This window comes from Porites lutea, chromosome 4 (assembly GCF_958299795.1).
Source record: "Porites lutea chromosome 4, jaPorLute2.1, whole genome shotgun sequence".
Lineage (NCBI taxonomy): Eukaryota > Metazoa > Cnidaria > Anthozoa > Scleractinia > Poritidae > Porites > Porites lutea.
Window position 1 is genome coordinate 12490781 of NC_133204.1, and position 21476 is coordinate 12512256.

The 21476-nt window shown below is 38.6% G+C and overlaps 1 protein-coding gene across 1 annotated transcript; it reads left to right on the forward strand.

Moving 5' to 3' along the window:
• The first annotated feature begins 5975 nt into the window (after nucleotides 1-5975).
• On the forward strand, nucleotides 5976-21132 carry LOC140934221 (gamma-aminobutyric acid type B receptor subunit 2-like). Its single transcript, XM_073383884.1, has 15 exons — nucleotides 5976-6215; nucleotides 7587-7724; nucleotides 8209-8481; nucleotides 9323-9388; nucleotides 10208-10402; nucleotides 11156-11392; nucleotides 12138-12201; nucleotides 12287-12370; nucleotides 13306-13456; nucleotides 14880-14997; nucleotides 15533-15640; nucleotides 16455-16580; nucleotides 17257-17356; nucleotides 17770-18005; nucleotides 20899-21132. The coding sequence occupies exons 1-15, from the start codon at nucleotides 5988-5990 to the stop codon at nucleotides 21130-21132; spliced, it is 2358 nt and encodes a 785-aa protein (XP_073239985.1). The 5' UTR covers nucleotides 5976-5987.
• Nucleotides 21133-21476: the final 344 nt, after the last annotated feature.

Sequence of the window (21476 nt, forward strand, 5' to 3'; positions counted from 1 at the left end):
AATTTACTAGGAAATGGGCGATAACCTCTGGCTCTGTGCTTCTATAAGTTAGGTTTAGTATTATTATAATTCTCGTTGCATTATATTGTTACTTTTAAGATACTGTGTACTAGTAAGTAGGCACTGTGTAATTGTTATGCTATGGTTACTGCGTAAGTGTGTAAGTAAGTTTACTTTAGTAAGTAGGCACTGTGTAATTGTTATGCTTTGGTTACTGCGTAAGTGTGTAAGTAAGTTTATTTTAGTATTCTTAGTGTAATAGTAAGTATGCACTGTGTAATTGTAGTTTTATAGGAAATAAACATACATATTAAATAAAAAAACAAAACAAAACAAAAAAAAAACAAAAAAAAAAAACTGGGTTTTTCTCTTCTTTGAGTTTTGGGACCCGGTTTTGAGTTTTGGCAGTGTCTGGGTTCTTTAGGACGTATCTGACGTTCAACTTCTTGGCGCGGCTCCATTTCTCCGTCTCTTATTCAGCGAGCGTGAAAGGGACTGTCGCAAATAGTATGCTATTAAAGCTATATGGACATTTAATTCTGTTGTCTGCATTTTATAGCAGCAGGGGCAACCTCGTTCCCAGGTTCTCTCTCCTAGGACGGGTAGGAGAGAACCCTGGGAACGAGGTTGATGCAGACGTACATTCAAACTTAAAATCTATAATTAAAAAAATAATCCTCAGCGCTGACTCGTTTCCTGAGCTCGGCATTAAAATTCAGGGTCGCAGATTCTTCCTTGTCGTTGTAGTTAACAAAGTTTTATTATTCATTCAAAATATTTCCCCGATTCTGATTGGTTAAAAGCACACGTTTAATTCACCATAACCAGTTACTGATGACCAAATTTGGAAGAAATTTGACTTTAACGGGGAAATGACGTCAAAAATGCAGCGTTCGTGCAGGTTAAGGCACCGTTGACCGAGAAGACCTGGGGACGAGGTTGAGTTGTTTTGGTTGTGAACTTGAAAAAATGGCGGACATTTCACTCGTTTCAAGGGTAAGAACTAGGCGAAAAAATAGCTAAAAACATGGCAAGAACAGCAAGAAGACAACTCGAAGGGCGACATCTGCTATTTGGAAAATATTTGCGGAGCTGGACAAACCTAAACATACACTATCGAAGATGAATTGAACATCGATGTCGATCGATGGATCGATGGAGGTAAGCATGTTTTAGCTATGTTTTTAAACTAGGAATTATTTTGAATGAATAATAAAACAGTTATTGAATTCGGCTTTCGTATCATATGAAGAATTATGGAGATCTCGGAAGGTGTTATCCGCCTCGGCCTACGGCCTCGACGGATAACACCCTCCTCGATCTCCATAATTCTTCATAAGAGACTCAGCCTCATTCATTAACTGTTAATTATAAGGATGCACCAGTATATGATGGAGAATCGTTCATGTATCTTGACTCGTACCGTGGTACGAGAAGGCTGTTCTGGTCTCGAAAGAAGTAAGCGCTAACGCGATTTTGGCCAATATTTTTGGCCCTATAAAAAAGTCCTAGAACATCTAACTTATAATAAATAGACAAGGTAGGCCACTGAACATATCTGAGCACGTCCTCTGACGCCATATCCTTAGCTAAATTACAGATTATGCGTGCCGCTCTATAGTGAAGTCTTCCTATTGACTTGAGATCAGAATTGCAACACGAACCCCACAAAACTAAACCGTAGGTTTTGTGGGGTTCGTGTTGTAATTCTGATCTTTTTACGTTTATAGAAAGACTTCTCTGAAAAGCGGCACGTATAATTTATTGACAACACCTGCTTCCATTAATGCGACGTTTAATTTAAAAATTAATTGGTTTGTTTTACCCCGCTACTCATAAGTTTTAATCGCTTATCGCCACAAGTCAATCGATTGACATTGTTTATTTGCAGTTTAATTTATGCTTCGCTAACAGCCAGCCAACGTAATGCTATTTAAATATAATATTCTTAGATAATAAAATTTTATTTGTTCAAAACGCTGCAAGATTTACATTCAAAGACAGCAACAAATATAAAAGTCCGTCGTCGGAAGTATTAGACATTGCTGACGTGTTTTATAAAATTACTATTGGACGAATATTTTGTAGCTTTGAAAGGTTATACACTTCGCTTGAGGGAAAAGCCGCGAGTTTTTACCGTTTGTATCTGTGATTGAAAAGGGCCGGTGAAACAGACTTTTGCGAGAAACCTTACTCTTTCTTCTTTGATTAATGTCAAGGTAAGGTCTTGTAGCTCAGTTATGCATGGCGTTTCCTAATATTAAATTCTAGGATCGCGATTCTTGTCCTACTTCGCTGCTCTTCTTTTTTCTTTAATTTGATGTTGTCACTTACTCCAACTATCATTGGGGTGAAAATTAACCCACAAACTTTTTTTCTATCTTCCAAAGCGTAAAATTTTGTTTGTTGGCTGGCTACTTTCTTTTCGCATTTAAATTTAACATGCGCCATAAACTAAACACAGACTAGACCTTAATCACGATACCCTCCATCGTAAAGCGCGCTTTGGATTGATGGGATAAATGCAGTGTCACGTGGTTTCTCAGGGAGGTAAACAGATGATGTAAGCAATCGCGGTAGAGATTGTTTTTAAAATATTCTCTAAAAACGAGACAACGATTTTAGTCGCACAAAACGTACTAGTTTCGAAAATGTTTACGTAAATATTGCTTGCTGTGAAGGCATCTACGGAGTTCTTCCTTTTCTACTGCCTAGAATTAACAGACTCGACCGCGATTTCCTGGCTTGTATTGGTAAATTTCTTCAAATGCTTGAGAGACCACATGACATTGCTGATATTTTATCCCATCAGTCCTCATCGGAACGTTCAATGGCGGCGGGTATAAAATATATATTGTCTTGTAAGTAATCAATCGTGTTTGGAAGCTTCTAAAACTTCCTTAGGTTTTTCCGGATTTTATGGCAAACATGATTATAATTCCATCGGAAAATGCTTCCTCTATACGCTTTCAAGTCAGACGTATCTGGCCCTTTCTGAAGTCTGTTTTATTTCTTTTTCCGTTTTCTTGAATCATCACGAAAAGTTGGATGTGTGAATCTTTTTGTGTGACCTTTAGCTACGTGCAAACGGATGCAACAACTCCCAACATTGTTGGCCCAACAATGTTGCTACCGGTTTCAAACTTTGCGCAACAAATCCCGGTAAACGGACACAGCATGTAACATCCAACAATGTTGGGAGTTGTTAGCCAACAATGTTGTGTCCGTTTTCACGGGCGGGCTTTTGACTTAAGTATATGGTTGTCGTTTTCTTCTCTGTATTGTCAAACACTGAAATTGATTGTCTCTTTCCAACACAAAATCGGAGAATCCTGACAGATGTACTGCACCAGTCACAGTTATTGAAGCCGACAATGTTGCGTGTTAATTGCGTCCGTGTTCTGTTGCAGAGGTGTACAAACGGATGCAACAACTCCCCCAAATCGCAACTTTAATATGCAACAGGGTGTGAAAAAGGACGCAACATGTACTATCCAACAATGTTGCGTCCGACTTTGCACGGGGCGTCCTAACATCGTTAGTTGTTACATGTTGCGTCCGTTTGCACACCCTCAAGGGTACATCCTGTTGCAAGATGTTGCACGTTGTTGCGTCTTGTTGTTGGGAGTTGTTGCGCAGTTTGAAACAGGTAAAACGTTTAGCTACGTGCAAACGGACTCAGCAACTTTCAACATTGCTGGGCGTTGCTGTGTCCGTTTACATATAGCTGCAGCCTAATAATAACTGATTTAGTTTAAATTTCATTTAAATAAATTTTGAACAATCTGAACAAAAACTGAAAGCGAAGGATAAAGTTATTCATATTTTACTATCTGAATGTTATATATATGTAAACTCTTGACACGATAAAAAGCCCAACTGAAACGCACTTCCGACAAACATATCCCGCGACCAAAGTAAATTTTTGGACGAAGTGACCGTACACACGAAGTGAGAAGTGAAGAAAAGTTGAGCTCTGCAGGGAGGGAGTTGGAAACTGAATGGATGACCAGCGGGGAATATCTCGTCGTGAGAACTTCTGTTTCCCTCTCTTGCTTTCTTCTTTTTCTTGTTTTATTGATTTGATCTTATAAAAAGAAGAAACGGAAAGCAAAAAACCGGCATTCAACTACTGTTCATTTATGACCGATCGATGCTGTCCAGAGCTCAAACCAGTTTTTGATTCAATGGTGTGCACTAAAGCGCCAGACAAGTTCCATTGCATCTCAGCATACAGGGTTAGAATGTCGTGGAAAAAGTAAGTTTTTGGCGGTAAAAAGCCGAGCTGAAACGCACTGCCGACACTGAGTGCATAACCCGCCACCCTAAGAAAACTCGTGAACAGGAGAAAGGCACTGAAAAACATTATTTCAACTTGATTTTAATAGACCTTGTCACAGTTTTCGACGCTACCTTGACGAGTAGGCAAACGAGTGAGAAATTATAGTGTTTGTATGGGAATCTAATAATAATAATAATAATAATAATAATAATAATAATAATAATAGAATTTATATAGCGCTTATACATCGCTGTTCTAAGCGCTAAATGTTCTAATCATGTCGAATAATTTCCGTAGAACGGCTGTTCTGAAAAAAAAAATCAATTGTAAACTAAAGCTACAAAGCAAAGGATTGTCCGAAAAAATTTTGGAGGCGTACCTGTGCTTAAATTTAGATTTTCTATATATTTGTTTGTAATTTTCCCGAGACGTTCTTACAGACAAACTGAATGTATAGGAAATTTAAAACGTGGTTCTAGGTCTTCCAGTGCATGTAACGCCCTCAAATTTTTTCAGTAGAATCCGTAAGAGTGAAGCTTTTACAAATCATATTTTTTTCAGAACAGCCGTTCTCCGGAAATTATTCGAAATTAGATTCTCAGTACAAACACTGTAATTTCTCACGCGTTTGCCTACTCGTCAAAATGGCATCGAAAACCGTGACAAGGTCTATTCGCCCTCATTTTGAAATTACTGTTCCAAATATCTTCAATGTCTTCTGCTTTTTCCGTCGAAATTATATTAATCACCAAAAACGGAAGTCAAAGGAATCTGGATATGGGCCACCCAAGTTTGCAGGCCGCAAAAGTATACTAAACCTTCGCTACGCAAGGACCTCCTCACGGTTCTCAATAATAACTAATAAAACACGGGCTGAAAATCGATGAAGTCGATCGAGAAAGCGGCCTTTTAACAGTCGGGAGTTTTAGATTTTCATTTTTGCTTGTTTCAATAAGTAGATAACAGTTGACATTAAAATTTCATGCTAAGAAACACTCAACGGCAAAAATATCATAAACAGACATTCCAAGATGGTACTTAATGGTGGCAAAAGCAAAACGAAACTACAGCGTGAGCGTTACCAGGTATTGTCCGTCATTCGGACTTTCCTTTTAACCATGCACTTCATATTTATATAACTTTTTTCTTTCATTGCTAGCACGTTTCTTGTTAAGGAGTTTCATGATAAAGAAACCTTAAAATCTCAAAAATCGAAATGCATGGAGCATTCCATTTCGATCCGAAGACAAGTAATTGCTAAACAGGTAACATTCAAATCATGATCATATTTGAGTGAATTTCTTCCTTCAATCACTCTCCGTTGTTTATACGAAAATGACATTTTAACAAAGGATTTTTCCTCAAGCAAAACAAATAAGTTATTTATAAGCACGTATTTATACGGGATTAATTTTTAGTTCCCACTTTCACTGATGACTTTGTTCCCTTTCACTCACGGAAGATCAGAGTAACAGACATAAATTCTTAACGGCACTCATCAAAACCAGGGACCAAAAAACGAAATTTTTGTGACATAATAGTATACTGAGGAGACGCAGGTGTTTAACGAGCTCATTAAATATTCATTAAATTGAATTAGAACATCGTAGTGAAGAAGTTATAAAGGTCAAGTAAATATATTTTTGTTGCATAATGTTCCTTGCAGACACATGATAAAGGTGACATACTGATATCTACTCCTACGATGATAAAAAGCAAGAGTTTTGGTATTTTGATACTTCTTTTATTTTCCCGCTGTTGTCAAACCAAAGAGACCATTTATATTGGCGGGCTTTTTGGCCTTGACACAAGTCGTGGTGGGTGGAATTCGGCGGGAATTATTCCTGCTGTTCAAATGGCCTTTGAGGAGATAAACAACAGCTCCAAAGTTCTCAGAGATTACCACTTGGAACTGCTGATTAAAGACTCCCAGGTTAGACGAGAAAAACTAGGTTCGTCCTTAAGAATCATTTTTTTGTTTATAAAATGATACCTTATAAAACATTTATCCTCGTTCACCACAGATTAATACAGCATACATTTCAAATCTTTATTTGACTGAGAATCTTTGATAAAGTAATCAAATGAACAGAGCGTCGTCTGCTAAAACGCAAATTCTTTATTTCAATAACCTCCGTCTTTCTTGAAAAGCACCTTTTTTCCCATGATATCCTGATGATATACAAAGAAAAGGATATCATAAAACGAAACCTTAACATTACTCTGGGAGAAATAACAGATGCTATTAGCAAGTTGCCACGCTTCTTTTTTCAGTTATTGAGTCAGCTTTTCACCACACTCTAATGAACCAAACATACAGCACCTACGTTATTTGCTTTTATTCAACACGGTCAAAGCCTTTTTAGCAAATAAACTATACGTATTAGAAAACGTCCGTTTTCAAAAATCTCCTCCTTAAGTCCTCCTTGGAGACCATTTATGAAAACCTGCGTTTTTGGTGCCTGAAAACCCCGTTAACGTGTGGACGGAAGGCTAGAGAGCCGAGAAAACGCGTGGACTAGGCCTTTGTTTTGATTAGTATGAGGGGAAGAAAGCCGTGAAATTTACAGATAATTAAGAGTATTGGGTCATTGCCCAAAAGACTTCGATCTGTCTGACATAATTAAAGTTTGGCTGTTGTGCAAACCTTTCACGATCGGTTAAAAATCTAGAAAATCCGTACTTCAAAACTCAAATCTGTATTTCTAAATTGATCACAGCTACATCATATGCTATGATCAAATACGCTGCGTGTGGACGCGTTTGTTTTTGAAAAGGGAGAAAAAAAAAATGTAAGTTTTCAAAACACGGGACGAAAAATGGATTTGCACAAAGTTGCTCCTTGCAAATATGTCGCAAATGTATAAATACTGAGGAGTAAATATATGGCAAACATGGCAAATGCCACATTTGTCTAGTTATTTACACCCCCTGTCTCAGTGGTATGCAAATATGGCATTTACTATCTTTGCCGTTCATTTACTCCTCAGTTAGTTTACATTTTATCGACATATTTGCTAGGAGCAAATTCAGTTGGGCAATCCATTTTTTCGTTTAATGAAATGGACGGAATGGATACGTGCCAACCAAGGCCTAAATCTCAGAATAAAATAATACCAAAATAATACCATTTTTCAGCATTTTATGTGGAGCGGTAGAAGGACTCAGTTGGCATGTATAGTTTCAACCGTTTCATCCGCGTTAGATTATCCCGCTTAACTAGTGTTGTGCGTAAAAAGCGACAGAAAACTTTGGAATTCAAGATCTGGTTCTCCTAAAATTGTGTGCTTCTTTATCTGTTTAGTGCAGTGTAGGAGAAGCTATACGGAGATCATTAGAGTACTTATCATCAGGGGAACCTAAAATCATGTTCTTAGGACCAGCATGTTCTAAGGCAGCTTTACCGGTCGCTGAGTCAATTCATTACTGGAATGTAGTTCAGGCAAGTCTAATGACACTTCTGAAAGAGTTATGTGCTTATTATTAAAAAAAGAAAGAGGGAGAGAGAGAGCAAGAAAGAAAATAAGAAGAAAAAATTAGTTGAGTGACAAGCTGTTTGATAATAGCTAATTGAAATGTTAATAAAAAGAGAAATTTTAGAAACCTTTCAGGAATGCTTTGCCTTTCAAATTAACAAATGTCAATTAACACGTCTTACTGAAGGAGAAAACGTAGTAGCTATACCACTTACATTCTTAAAAGAAATTTTCAAACGAGTTTCTGAATCAATTCACCTAACACATCTTTCTTCTCGGTAACGCCCCATCGATCAGGCTTTTAAGCCAGTTAAAACTGGCTATTCAACTGTAAAAAAAACCAGGCTTATTAGGGTCGGAGTTGACGGACTGGTTTTACTTTCTTCCTGTGTTTTGATCACTTAATAACTATGAACACTTAGTTCAATACAAATCGTTTACTTTTCTTAGATTGGTTTTTCCTCTTCGTCTCCTTTGCTGTCATCGAAATCGCTTTACCCGCTATTTTTTCGAACAAATCCTTCAGAAAAGTTCTCTAACCTTGGACGGATTGCAATTCTGCGACGGTTCAACTGGAAGAGAGTTGCCATCCTTCAACAGAATAATGATGTCTTCACAGGGATAAGTAATTCTCTGGTAGATATGCTGAAGGCAGCTAATTTCTCAGTCCTCGCTTATGAGAGTTACAAAGATCATCCAAAGTTTGCTATAGAAAATCTGAAGGTAAGATAACTTGTAGCCTTTTTACAGATATTTTTTCTTTCCTTTTTTATCTTCGAAGACCCCCCCCCCCCCCCCCCCCATCCTCTTGCACTTCGGGTCGTGAATAAATTCTAACTGTTTCATTTGGCCGATGGAGCCGATATATCTTGTCTGTGAATGTAAGACGCAAAGAATAATAATGTTGTCTTAGCCCGATTTTAACTCTTACATTGAGCTTATGGTCAAGATCACTTCCGTTTTCCCTTTTAAGTACGTCTGCCGTGGAAATTAATTATTTATCGCTACAAGATTATTTTTGACCGACGGACGGTCGGGCGGTCGGTGTACGGTCAGGTGATTACCAAATTTTCTCTGATGGGTAGATTACTTCATTTTCTTATCCATGGTGTTCCGCTGGCGCGCTTCGCGCGTGAGAGCTCAGCTATAAATACAAATTCGAGTTTCTGCCTTGCGCTGATGACGCGCGTTCCCGAGCAACGCCAGTTCCAATAAAATTGTAATCTCGTTTCGCAGTGAACAATCATGATAAATTCGAGAGATTAAGGTTCACGTTTACTGCAAACGGCAAACGTCAGACTCAAGTTGAGAATTTCTCAGAATAGAAAATAAGCAGATAAAAACAGTCCCGAAAGATTCATATGGTTAAAACTGGGATAAAACTACTTCTTTTTGTGTAGAAGTAATAAAGTGTAAACGGAAAATAAGGGGAAAACTTGGTCACGTGGTACAAATTCACGTCTGCCGTTTTGGAGTAAACGTGAATCGTAATCTCCATCATTCGTAATCAGCACCATATTTATCAAAGCATTCATAGCTCTACTTTGATATATCACTTTTGCAGAAAAAAGATGCTCGCATAATGTTTGCATTCTTCTATCCTGACCAACATTACGTCGTATATTGTGAGGTAATCATTTTCAGAGAGTAGGAATTAGCTAGTGAAGACATCTGCATATAAACTGTCTCTGAGATTATGAATGTACCCGGAAAGCAATTGTGAACGTCTAAATAAACATGAATTTGACGTGTGAATGGCAGCAATGGAATAATGCCCAGCCTGCTACATTGGTCTAAAGTACGTCCCTGCGTACGTAGTTCAGACGGAGTCCTTTTTCCTTGTGGTAAATAATCGCCTTTTAACAAATATCACGAGACCCTGGTTGCTCAAACGTTGGATAGAGTATCCCGGATGAATCACCATCAAGGAAATAAGTGTTAGGGAGACCAATAGCTTTATCCTCTCAATAGGGATTTATCAATCAGTGGATAGCGTTATCCATCCTCTGAAAAACTAGCACCAAAACTCTATAAATGATACAGTCAACTCTCTCTAAGACGGACACCTTTGGGGCCGGCACTAAGTGTCCGTCTTAGAGAGGTGCCCGTCTTATAGAGAGTCAAATAAAGGGAGTAAAGAAAGGCAGGGACCACCTCTAAGTGTCCGTTTACAGAGATGTTCATCTTATAGAGGTGTCCGTTAAGAGAGAGTCGACTGTATACAGTCGACTCTCTCTTAACGGACACCTCTATAAGACGGACACCTCTGTAAAACGGACACCTAGAGTTGGTCCCTACCTTTCTTTACTCCCTTTATTTGACTCTCTATAAGACAGACATCTTCCTTACACTCACACTTAGTTCCGGACCCAAAGGTTTCCATCTTAGAGAGACTTGACTGTAGATTTTTTTTGTTTTGCTAAAATAACACCAATTTCCACTTTTGTAGGCGTTTAAACAAGGCATGTTCGGTCCTAAATATGTTTGGTTTTTATTATCGGGTCGGAATCAAGACAACTGGTGGAAAGTAAAAAGCCCGCTTGTTGATTGCACTCCAGAACAAGTACGAAAGGGATTGAGCAACAACATCGGAACTGGCGAGTTAAAGTTAAGTCCCCTCCCTGGGACAACAATTTACGGAAAAGTAAGTGTACAGGAGATGGAGTCCGCTAGGTATAGGTTTCACTGAAGTAGTGGGAGGTCGGGGGGGGGGGGGGTGGGTGGGTTGAAGTAGGGTCGAGACCTTTCTCCTCCCCTACCATGTATTTTCGGCTCCCCCTTTTCCCTGGTTTCCTCTTTTTAACAATTAAGCATTATTGCGTGATTCCTCTCTATTTCTCCCGCTTCCCGCATTTTTTGTACTCCTACCTCCTTCTCTTTCCTCTCTCGCTTCCCTTACCCCTCCGGCCCCCTATTCTTCCCGGCTCCCACCCCATGGCCTCCCCCCACTGCATTAGTTGGTAGACATAAATTGCAAACTCTTTGTGCAATATATGTCATATTGATGCATAACCAGTCGACTTCAACACTTGATGAAAACTGTAACACTGTCTAAGCAGTCAAAACGTTGCGATGCATTGGTCAAGTGATTGATAAATTACATTTTGAGACGGACGATGACAATGCAATACGATAAATGACAATGATCTTTTTCTGATATCAAAATTTTTGTCGATTTATTGAGTGTTAAGACAATTCTTTTCCGTGCACTAGTTAATTATAATCAAAATTAGATCAGACATGTTAATTTCGACTTGTATGGTTTATCGTGACTTATACAATATGAAATATTAACTGAATTGGAATCAGTGTGACCTTAACACTTTCTTTCTAAAAAATCGTAAAAACTTAATTACCAAGTTAATACCTTCCTTTCCTTTTCTGTCACTTGTTTTAGACACCCCGAGAGCTTTACTTTGATTACCAAGGACGACTCAACAAGTCAGGGTACCCCGAAAATACGTTCGCTTCGTACGGATACGACGCCGCCTGGACTTGCGCACTGACTCTCAATGCCTCTATTGATGTCTTACAGCAGAGAAACCTGACACTAACTGATTTCAACTACAGTCGTTCTGACATGAGCAAAATCTTCGTTGACATTATGAAGGGAATTTCGTTTCGAGGAATGACGGTAACTTACATAGTCGTACATAAGTTTTTCTAGTATCAGAAATCTATATCTAATAAACCCATATCGTTCAGGACGTTACACCAAGGACCTGATCTTGAGTACAAGGATAGCGAACCATGGTGTTTGGGAAGAAATCTCCATGAATGTTTCGTCCACTCTGCTAGTTGAAGGATGATGATGATATCGTACAGACATTCTAGTTACACAAAAAGAGGATAAAACAGTTATAGATGTGATCATTATATTATGTCTAAATTTTACTACATATTCAACCTTTTAACATAAGTGAACTGTTCCCGATTTATGATGCTTTAGATAAGAAATTAGGGACATTTTTGGATGGCGTATTTGATGATAAGAACGAAGTACCGGCGATTTAATTGTATTACTGAATAGGACTCAGGCTCCAAGTATTGAAATACTGGCCCAGTGCTCACTGCCCACGCATGCGCACCACCACAATTTCGTTAACGCGGAATAGACTTCTATGGGCCTTTTCCGAGTTCCATAAACTCTCAATTTCAAAACGAGGCAAAGTGCAAAACCTTTGTTTTGAAAATGAGTTTTCTTTGCATGAGAATTAAAAATCATTCTCATATCGATCACTTTGAACTTGGCCTAGCTTTGATACAGAAGCTTAACTCTGAAATGGTCTATTGAATAATTGTATCACTCACAATTAAACCATAGACGTCTTTATTAAATAAAAGTTAATCCATGCATCTTTTATATTAACATTTTGCAGGGTCAAGTGAAATTTGACAATAACAATGACCGGATAGCAAAGCTGGAGGTTAGACAGATACAAGGTACATGCCTGTTCCTCGAGAATCAAGACGATTTCAAAGTAAACGATGGTATTAATTTGAGTTTTGAATCAAATTTTATTCTTAGGGGATACTGATAGAAGAGTTGCATTCTACAACATGGAAAGTGACACTTACGAAGACGATGATGACAGCAATTACTTGTGGGATGGTAAGAGGACTTTCGGTTAATAAAATGGATAAATTACACAGCCAATTATATGCAGTGAAATTAAGGAAATAGTAATGATAATCTCAAATGGCTAAGATCCTCGACGGAATGTCGCTTTTACAGAATCAGCACTACAGAGGGCTCGGGAGGCTAATCAAGATTAACTTTTTTCTAAGGCTGTATGTCTTTTGATGTAAATAGAGAATGGAAAAACCGCTCGCAAACAATTCAAATACCTTAAATCCTTTATTAAGCCCCCCTTTCAAATAAACCCCTCCTCTCTAATAAGCTCTTCCTTTTCCGGGGAGGAAACTCAATAAGCACCCGGGCCCCCTTTCTTTTAAGCCTCCCTCTCCTCCTCCTTCTTCTTATTTATTTATAAATGATAGACTGTAATAATCAATCACGACTGTAAAACTGTACAGTTTCGTGTGGACTGACGATGGTTTATTCACCAGCTGGAGGTTTTGATTTGGTTTTCATCCTCGACTGCATGACCTTGTACTTGTGCTTTTCCACTTTGCATTCTAGTTCTCTATTGTGAACTGATACCATCGTATGTGCTAAATTAAATAATCCAGGCTCTCCAATAAGCCCCCCTTCTCAAATAAGCCCCCCCCCCAGGGGGGGGGGGGTTATAGAAGATTTACGGTAGTGTTTGAGAGGCACAAAAAGATTATTTTCAATCGTTATTATAAACAGAGGTAATTTTAGACTTGAAGGAATAAAATAAGAAAAAACCTGGATGGCATTTCATTCCAAATAAATGACATCAGACATCATTGCACTCTTTTTGAATCAATAAACATGTTGATAGCCATCACTAGCCACTCTTTCCAACACTGGGAAGTAGAAGTGTTTTAAGTGAATCATGTCTCATCAGAAATGACGGTTTGATCTTACACGTTCATTTTTCACGTCTTTGTCAATATAAGGTGGAAAAGTTCCTGTTGATGGTCTGACAATAGACGAAAGGCTAGAAGGTGTCCATCCAGTGCTGTTCTGGTTTGTCTTCAGCCTTTCCGTCATTGGTGTTTTGATGGCTATTTGTTTTCTTATATTCAACGTCTACAATCGAAATGTCAGGTATAGAATCTCAGATTTAAGCATAGTTTACAAGTGCCGGGGCCGGGTGCCGTACCCTGGGTGAGGGGGACTAAAAAACTTTTTTTAAGGGGGGGGGGGGGGGTGGGGGCTCCGCCCCGAGTCCGACCCCTTACCCTTTTAAATACCATCTTTAACAGAAAAAGTATACCTTTTCTATACCTTCTATTGACAAATGGTACCCCTTTCACCTGCCCAGTTTAGAACTTTGCATCCCTTCCAACTGCTGTGAACGTACTGTCTTTAAAATATGAATAAACCTCAGCGAGTAAACCAGAACGTTTTTTCTCCACTTTGGTTCAGCCATATAATGCATCTGAGTGTTAGAAAGCCCTTTTGAGCCTTTTACCGACCGAAATGACAGACTTCCCTTCATATACTTCAACAAGTGAAATCCTTACGCTTTCGTTTGCCGAATGAAGCCGTTTCTTCTTGCTCCTCGCCACCAGGGACGTTTTGCCAGGGGAAACGTCTACGCCTCAGCGACAGGAATTCTATACTGATGGCCTAAATCAATGTTTACATAATATATCCGGTAGTCATGGTGTTCCAAATGTAAATTTGTTTGATTTTATCTTTCTCCTCGTCGACTATGGTAAAGTTTTGTGTTCTACTGCATGCAAACGAGCTCCAACAAAACTCTACTAAACTAAACTCTTTTTCTAAAGAAGAATAATTATATTCCAGGCATATCAACTGTTTTGTAGTAGATTCATTATGTTTACGACCCCATTTCCATTTGACCTTTGTAGCCTTTTGTCTTTTGTTTGTCATTCGTAAACCTTCGTAAACAATAGGTAAAATAATGTAACTCCTTTGTTGACCAATCAGAACTCCTGACAAGATTCTGTACAGATTTTACGTCATCAATATGGAATTTCTGTCGCTAAGGCGCAGACGTTCCTCCTGGCAAAACGTCCTAGCGGCGAGGAGCAGGAAGAAACGTCTGTATTGGCAAGCCATCGTATGCCTGAACCTTGAAGCCTGAAGGAGTATCTCCCGCGACGCCGTAGCACTTTCTGCACAGAGTATGATTCTTGCTGTCGTCATCTCGACTAATATAAACACCTTTCTTGAGTCCTCAGAATCTGTCGTCATCTTTGTAGATCGTGGTAGGAGTTCAAAATGTTTTAAGTGTCTGCAGGTTGTGCAAATGACTGGAAGCATTTAATTTTCTAAACGCATTGGGAAGACTATGTAAGCCTCCTTTTAAAAAGAATTATAAAAAAGCTACTGAGTTAGTATTTGCTTCGAGTATGATCGTTGTTGGCAAATTTAACGGTTTTGGCATAAGTAATATCCCCAAAAGCATTCTAAAATAAACATATCTTTGCACAACAAAGTACAAACGTATATGGGACAGTTTATCTCTAAGTTCCAATTTTTGGTTAATTTTCTCTTTCAGATACATCAAAATGTCTTCGCCTAATTTAAACGACCTAATTATAATTGGCTGCATACTTGTGTATATCTCCGGCATATTGCTGGGTATGGAAAAAGAAGAGAGTAGCATTGGCTGCCAGGTAATTAATGATATAACTAATCAAAATGACTGAGATAGGTTTTAAAAATCGAAGCGTCACACATCACGTGACAATGAACCAGGTCAGGAAGAGAAAGGTATGAACGTGACTATGCCTAGAAGTAAAAAATACCAAACTTAGGTTGACTAAGTTACTTATTACCCTGAGAAAACAGCAGAAATTTTGTGACGCACGGCTTCCAGTGGTTTACCCTTGAAATAAAGTACTAATGACGTGTCACTACCCAGATCTGAGTAGTGCTTCTGATTGATTGAATTGTTGTGGTACCACCAATCAGAAACACTACCCAGATCTGGGTAGTGACAAGTCATCAGTATGGAATTTCTGTAGTCGTTCCTCACACTTTATTTTCACGGGAAACCAGTGGTGGCGTCGCAAAATATAAAAAAAAATTAAAGGCGGATCCCTTTTTCGACATATTAACTAAATAAATACTGTTTCTTTTAAAGAATGTAAATATAATAAATTTCTTTTAAAGAATATAAAACAAAATAAAATATTCCTTTGTTGTTAGGCTGAATTATGGATTGTAGTCATAGGATTCACTCTAGGATTTGGTGCAATGTTCAGCAAGACCTGGAGGGTACACGTGATCTTCCTTAATTCTGCTACCACGAAAAGGGTAAAACATTTGTATCTAGTCAGAGCACCTTAGCTCACTTCCCTGCTAAAACAAAGCGTTAAAAATTAATTGAAATTATTTTCAGTTTTTGCGTGTGCTCTACGACGCTTTATTTGGCATACAGTCAACTCTCTCTAGGATGGACACCTTTGTGACAGGCACTAAGTGTCAGTCTAAGAGTAATGTCCGTCTTATAAAGAGTCAAATAAAGGGAGTAAAGAAAGGCAGGGGCCAACTCTAGGTGTCTGTTTTACAGAGGTGTCCATCTTATAGGGAGTCAAATAAAGGGAGTAAAGAAAGGCAGGGACCAATTCTAGGTGTCCGTTTTACAGAGGTGTCCGTCTTATAGAGGTGTCCTTTAAGAGAGAGTCGATTGTACCAATATTTAGGATCATCACTGAGAAATACGGTAATGGAGGAAAAAGGAAGTGGAGAAAAGTAAAGTTTAATACAAAAACGACTAGGAAGTATCAACAACCCCTCCGGCAGGAGGCAGCCAATTGGCTCTAACAAGCATGACCGAGGATTTAAACTCTGGCCTGGACGACCGAGAAATAAATCCAGCTATTGGTTATCATGATAGTGAGACTCGAACCCAGGACAGCTGGACGGCAAGTTTAACGCGCTGTATCTATCTGCCAGGCATTATTATTCCAAAGTAATGTAACTCGCGCGTATCGACGGTTGACTTCTGAAAAAAGGTTATATTATTGCACGACTTCGATTCTCTTTCATTTATTCCTAGTATCTAATCGAAAGCTGAGGTTTTTCTATTTGATATGAATGACTTTGTGCTGTTTTCTACAATCCGCAGATTATCATCCGGGACCGACAGCTGTTTAGTATGGTTGCTGGGCTCCTACTGATAGACCTCGTTCTTCTGATCACGTGGCAAATTGTTGATCCACTGAGACTGAAAATTCAAAATTTGACGCTAGAGGTAAAGAATCGTGATCGGAATATTGCTAGCCTTTATGACAACAACAACAACAACAACAATAATAATAATACTAATGGTAATAAGTAAATGATAAAGAAACTATCGATAACGATAATGATAATAATGATTATTAAAAACCGAATCATTGGATAATGCATTTCTAGAGCCCTTATTGGCTTAGTCATCATCGTATATTAGCCATAATACCATGCTCTCCAAATGCGGTTGTTTTTACAAATAAAGTCGGGAAGAATTCTCGATATTTTGTGGGGGGTTTTTAGTAAAACAATTATTTCACTCGCAGTTGTTGCATTGGATAAGAGACGATTAATTATAGCCAACTCGGCGCTACGTGCCTTGTTGGCTATCTATCTACCATCTCATGTCCAAAGCGCACACGTTGTTAAGTACAGCTATCTGTTATGTATACCGTTGGTCATTTTGAGTTTGCGCCTGAGTCTAGGTTGGTGTTGTTTCGAATGGGACTGTTGTGGGGACGCTGTTTCTTCTTTTACTGAGTATCACGAGGTTGTGCAGAATACTGGGCTAAAATTCGTTCCTTGAAACAGTCCAGCAATGCAATTTGACAAAAGGGCCAAGTTTAAGGTCAGTTTTTTATAATTCCTTTGCTTTTTATATACCAAAATATCAGCAGCATTTATGTCTTCTGATTCAGATGTCGTTAGAAGATGATGATACTGCCATACAGCCTTACGTTGCAACGTGTACCAGCCAGAGTATAACGATTTGGCAGATCTGCCTGTATGGATATAAAGGTAAATTAAATAGCTCGCGGCTTTAACAAGAAAGCGCGATAGCCTACAATGCGTTATACTCAGATTCTTAACAACAACGACAACGAGTTGCCAAATATCATGCCCTAACGGGTGTCGTATGCGTAGTTATGAAATAATTAAATGTGATTACTTAGTAACTGAAAGTCTTTTGCAACTACATTCCAAGCTTGTTTCCTTAGTCTGAAACGACACTACAGGAAATGTGATAAATGGGTAGAAAATGGTTACTTAATCGTCTGTCGTTTGTTGATGATTGTTATGCTTGATCCCTATCACCTTATTCAACGCCAAGGACTTTTCCAAAGTAAAAGATTCGTATTAAACAATTCTGCTATTCTCAAAGTGAGTAAATAATCTTAATCTGCACGTAATTTGTCTTTTTTGTGACGCAGGTCTGTTGCTGTTATTTGGAGCGTATCTGGCATGGGAAACCCGAAAAGTGCATATTCCTGCCTTGAACGACAGCAAAATGATTGGCGTATCCGTTTACAACGTCATCATTCCATGCATTCTTGTAATTCCTATTGTCGGACTGGTCCGTGACCGACCAACAACACAGTTTGCCCTGACGTCATTTCTGACGTTATTCTGTACAACTCTTACACTGTGCCTCGTTTTCGTGCCGAAGGTGAATGAAATACAAAGCTAATTTAGCCGGCGAAAAAGCCATCTCTCCTAGCTCCTTATCGCTAGGGACGTTTAACTAGGCGAGAGACGTTTGCGCCTCAGCAACAGAAATTCCTTACTGATAACGTAAATCAACGTTTAAATAATTAATTCAGTGGTCATAATTTTCAAAAATTAAGTTTGTTCGATTTTAGAGCAAAACTCAAATGCTTCTTCCAAAGAAAAATATATTCAACGAATGTTGACTGTTTTGTAATAGACTCATGGCGTTTACATTTGAACTTTGTGGCCTTTTGTCTTTTGTCTGTCATTCGTAGATAATAGCTAAAACTAGATAACTAATTAGTAGACCAATCAGAGCTCCTGACCGGATTCTGGACATATTTTACGTCATCAGTATGGAATTTCTGTCGCTGAGGCGCAGACGTCTCTCCTGGCGAAAAGCCCCTTGCAGCGAGGAGCGAGAAGAGATGGCTGTTTTCGCGGGCCAACAAAGACTTGGTTCTATCAATTAAGTTGATAAGATAGATAAGGCACCGGACAGTGGCAGATCCAGACCTTCAGATAAGGGGGAAGGGGAGCCCGATCATCTATACCCTGAGATAATGGGGCGGGGTGGGGGGCGGAGCGGCATCAAAAAGGTTTTTTTCGGCCCTTTGGACCTCAGTTTGGTATAAAAATAAGGGGGGAGAGGGTGGGCCCTTCCCCTGGATCCGCCTCTGCCGTAGGAAAACTGAGAAGGTGAAGTTTCGAGCGCTAGCCCTTCGTCAAAGTCAATCAGGTGATTGTGAGTTGGAGCTTTGTTATTGGTGGGAACATCACCAACATGGTAACGTGGAAAACAGGAATGAACTGAAAATTCTTCGCTGATTTTGTGCGGATTTATAGTTTTAATTTGTTCTGAATGTATTGCCTCGTTGAATAGAGAGACCTCATATTAGCAGGTTTTGGCAGAAATGAATCGGGAGATTTTAAATGGCGATCTAGTTGTTTTTCAGTGCGTCATTTTCATTTCCGTTCAACATCTCAAAGATATTAGCGGAAACGTTCGCCATGTTTTTGGCCTGTTTCGCCTATGTATAAATTCTTCCGTACATAGTACAGTCAGGTGGTGCAACCGCCGGATGTGCATGATGTGAAACAATGAGTAATCTTAAAAGACCTATGCTGGTTAGGGTCCCGCAATGCCTAGTTTCTTGAGAAACCAAAACCTTCATTTCAAAGGTGAATAGAATACGTCTAACCCGGCTACGATTATTAATAAGCAGCATCACCTTGAAAAACGTTACCAGATTCGCATTATCTGAACTAGCACTAACGTGGAGAGTTGGAGTAATCTGGTAAGGATGTTCAGTGCTGAGGGCCCTGATGTTTCTAATTCCTACAAATTGTGCAGTGTTGGTGGCTGCAATGATTATATCTAAAGACTTTTGTAAAAAGCAGTTGTATTTAATACTGACAAAAGTTATTCGGTTACTTGTATCCACAATAGATATTTAATTTTTGGGGGATCGACTGTTATTAATTTCATGGACTCAGATTTTAAACTCAACTCAAATTACAAAAGTCAGGAAGTGAACATTTGATTTGATTCATTTACAAACTCGATGACCTATTCAGTCGCGTCATATTTATGTACATGGGGGATTTACAATGGCTGTCTTTAATGTTCAATCTCTATTGTAAATACCCAAACAGATTTTCCCCTGTATAACTTTCAATCAAGCAGTTTGGAAAATGATCGAAGGTAAATTAGTATGCAATGCAGAAACATGGCACATGCATTATCTGCATGTCTCGTAATAATGATGCCTTTTTAAACCTAGATAATTTTCCTGAAAACAGAAGACGGTAATAATATTCAGACAATCAGTGGCGGGGCCAGAACAGATTCTGCAAACAAGGTATTCGCAAATGTTCATTGATATTAAATATTTTTAAACAATTTACATTTGGTATAATTTAATGCCTACCAAAAGAAAGTGAGGATAGGCCTTAGGAGTACCACTTCACAGACTCTTGCATGTAAATTCAATTCAATTCTTTATTCCACTCTATATAAGATATTTACATAAGTGTACATAGGTAGGAAAATAAAGTAACTGATAAATAATAATTAACTAAAAGACATTAAGTTCGTTTGTGTACATTGTCCAAAGTAGCAAGAGCTTTCTCTGTTGGACACCGTCATGTTGAAATAATTGGCAGCAGTAAAGAGAGGGATAAAATCTCAGATAATATCGGTGATAAAACATATAAGCAAGGTCAGATTTGGTTGGTTAGAAGACAGGACTTCCATTCTTTCTTAAACTTATGATATGGCAGTTACAATTACTAGACGTGAATTTTCATAGAATCTTAAGTCAGATTAGTTGGATCTTACTTAATCGATCTTAATCGAGGGTATATGTTTTATCTTGTGAATACTTTTTTTCAGGTGCTGCCCAAAGAAATGGCTGAAACAATAACAGATTGTCAGGCTTAAAAAGAAAACGCGCGCATATTTACGCCACAAACTAAGCTACAAGAAGCTATAGTGACTGAAGTGATGAATGCACTGAACAAGCGATTCAAGCACGAGGTTGCCTGGTTTCTCTTTCACTTGCAGGGAAAATCTTTCAATTTATTTGGCCCTGAGGAGATTTGTCATTTCCTTTAATTTATTTATTTACTTATTTGTTTAAAAAAATCGGCTGTTTACTGGTTTATCAAAATCGTCCCGGTGATCTTTCCTCTGGAATCTACTCGAGAAAAGCCCTGAAGGCGAGGATGAAAGATTTACTACAAAAACTAAAGAGTATATCCTCGCTTGATTACTACCAATAATTTTACAATTATAACGGCTAATCTACAGAATCTTTTTGTAAACCCGTTTGTCTTGTCTTCCCTTCAAGAGCAGGTACAACTTCCAAAAGTATAGCCATGGTTATATTGACAGCCTGGGAGTTCCTTGCGACTTCGAATCGAAGTTCCCAAACTTAACCAACATACGACTTAAGAGGGCAGGGGTATCCATTGGTCAACAAGGTGACCTCACCAAACTGGATGTCAAGCAGATGAAACTTTATTACAACTGCACGGACCACCTACTTTTAACCAACTTTTTTGGACAGGAAATTAATGAATAAGATTGAAATAAACGAACTGGTTTACTTCCTTTTTAACTAAACGGAACATATGCATACAACCAACTATTTAAACTCGGTGAAATCCTGCTTCAGTATAGAATTAACGTGACAGATAGATATTTCAATTACAAATACTTAGCTAATATTCAGATAGCGCTAGCTGATAGTGTTGGAAAATGGCAGTATATAAAAGAATTAAACTAGCTGAATGGGTGTGACATCAAAAGATCGAACAGTTCAAACTTTTCTCCTCTACAATCCTGTGGGATCCAGGCCCCATTAATGTAACAATAAGCTGACAAAAAAAAAAACGATTTTGTTTCTAAACTTTGCCTGTAACAGAG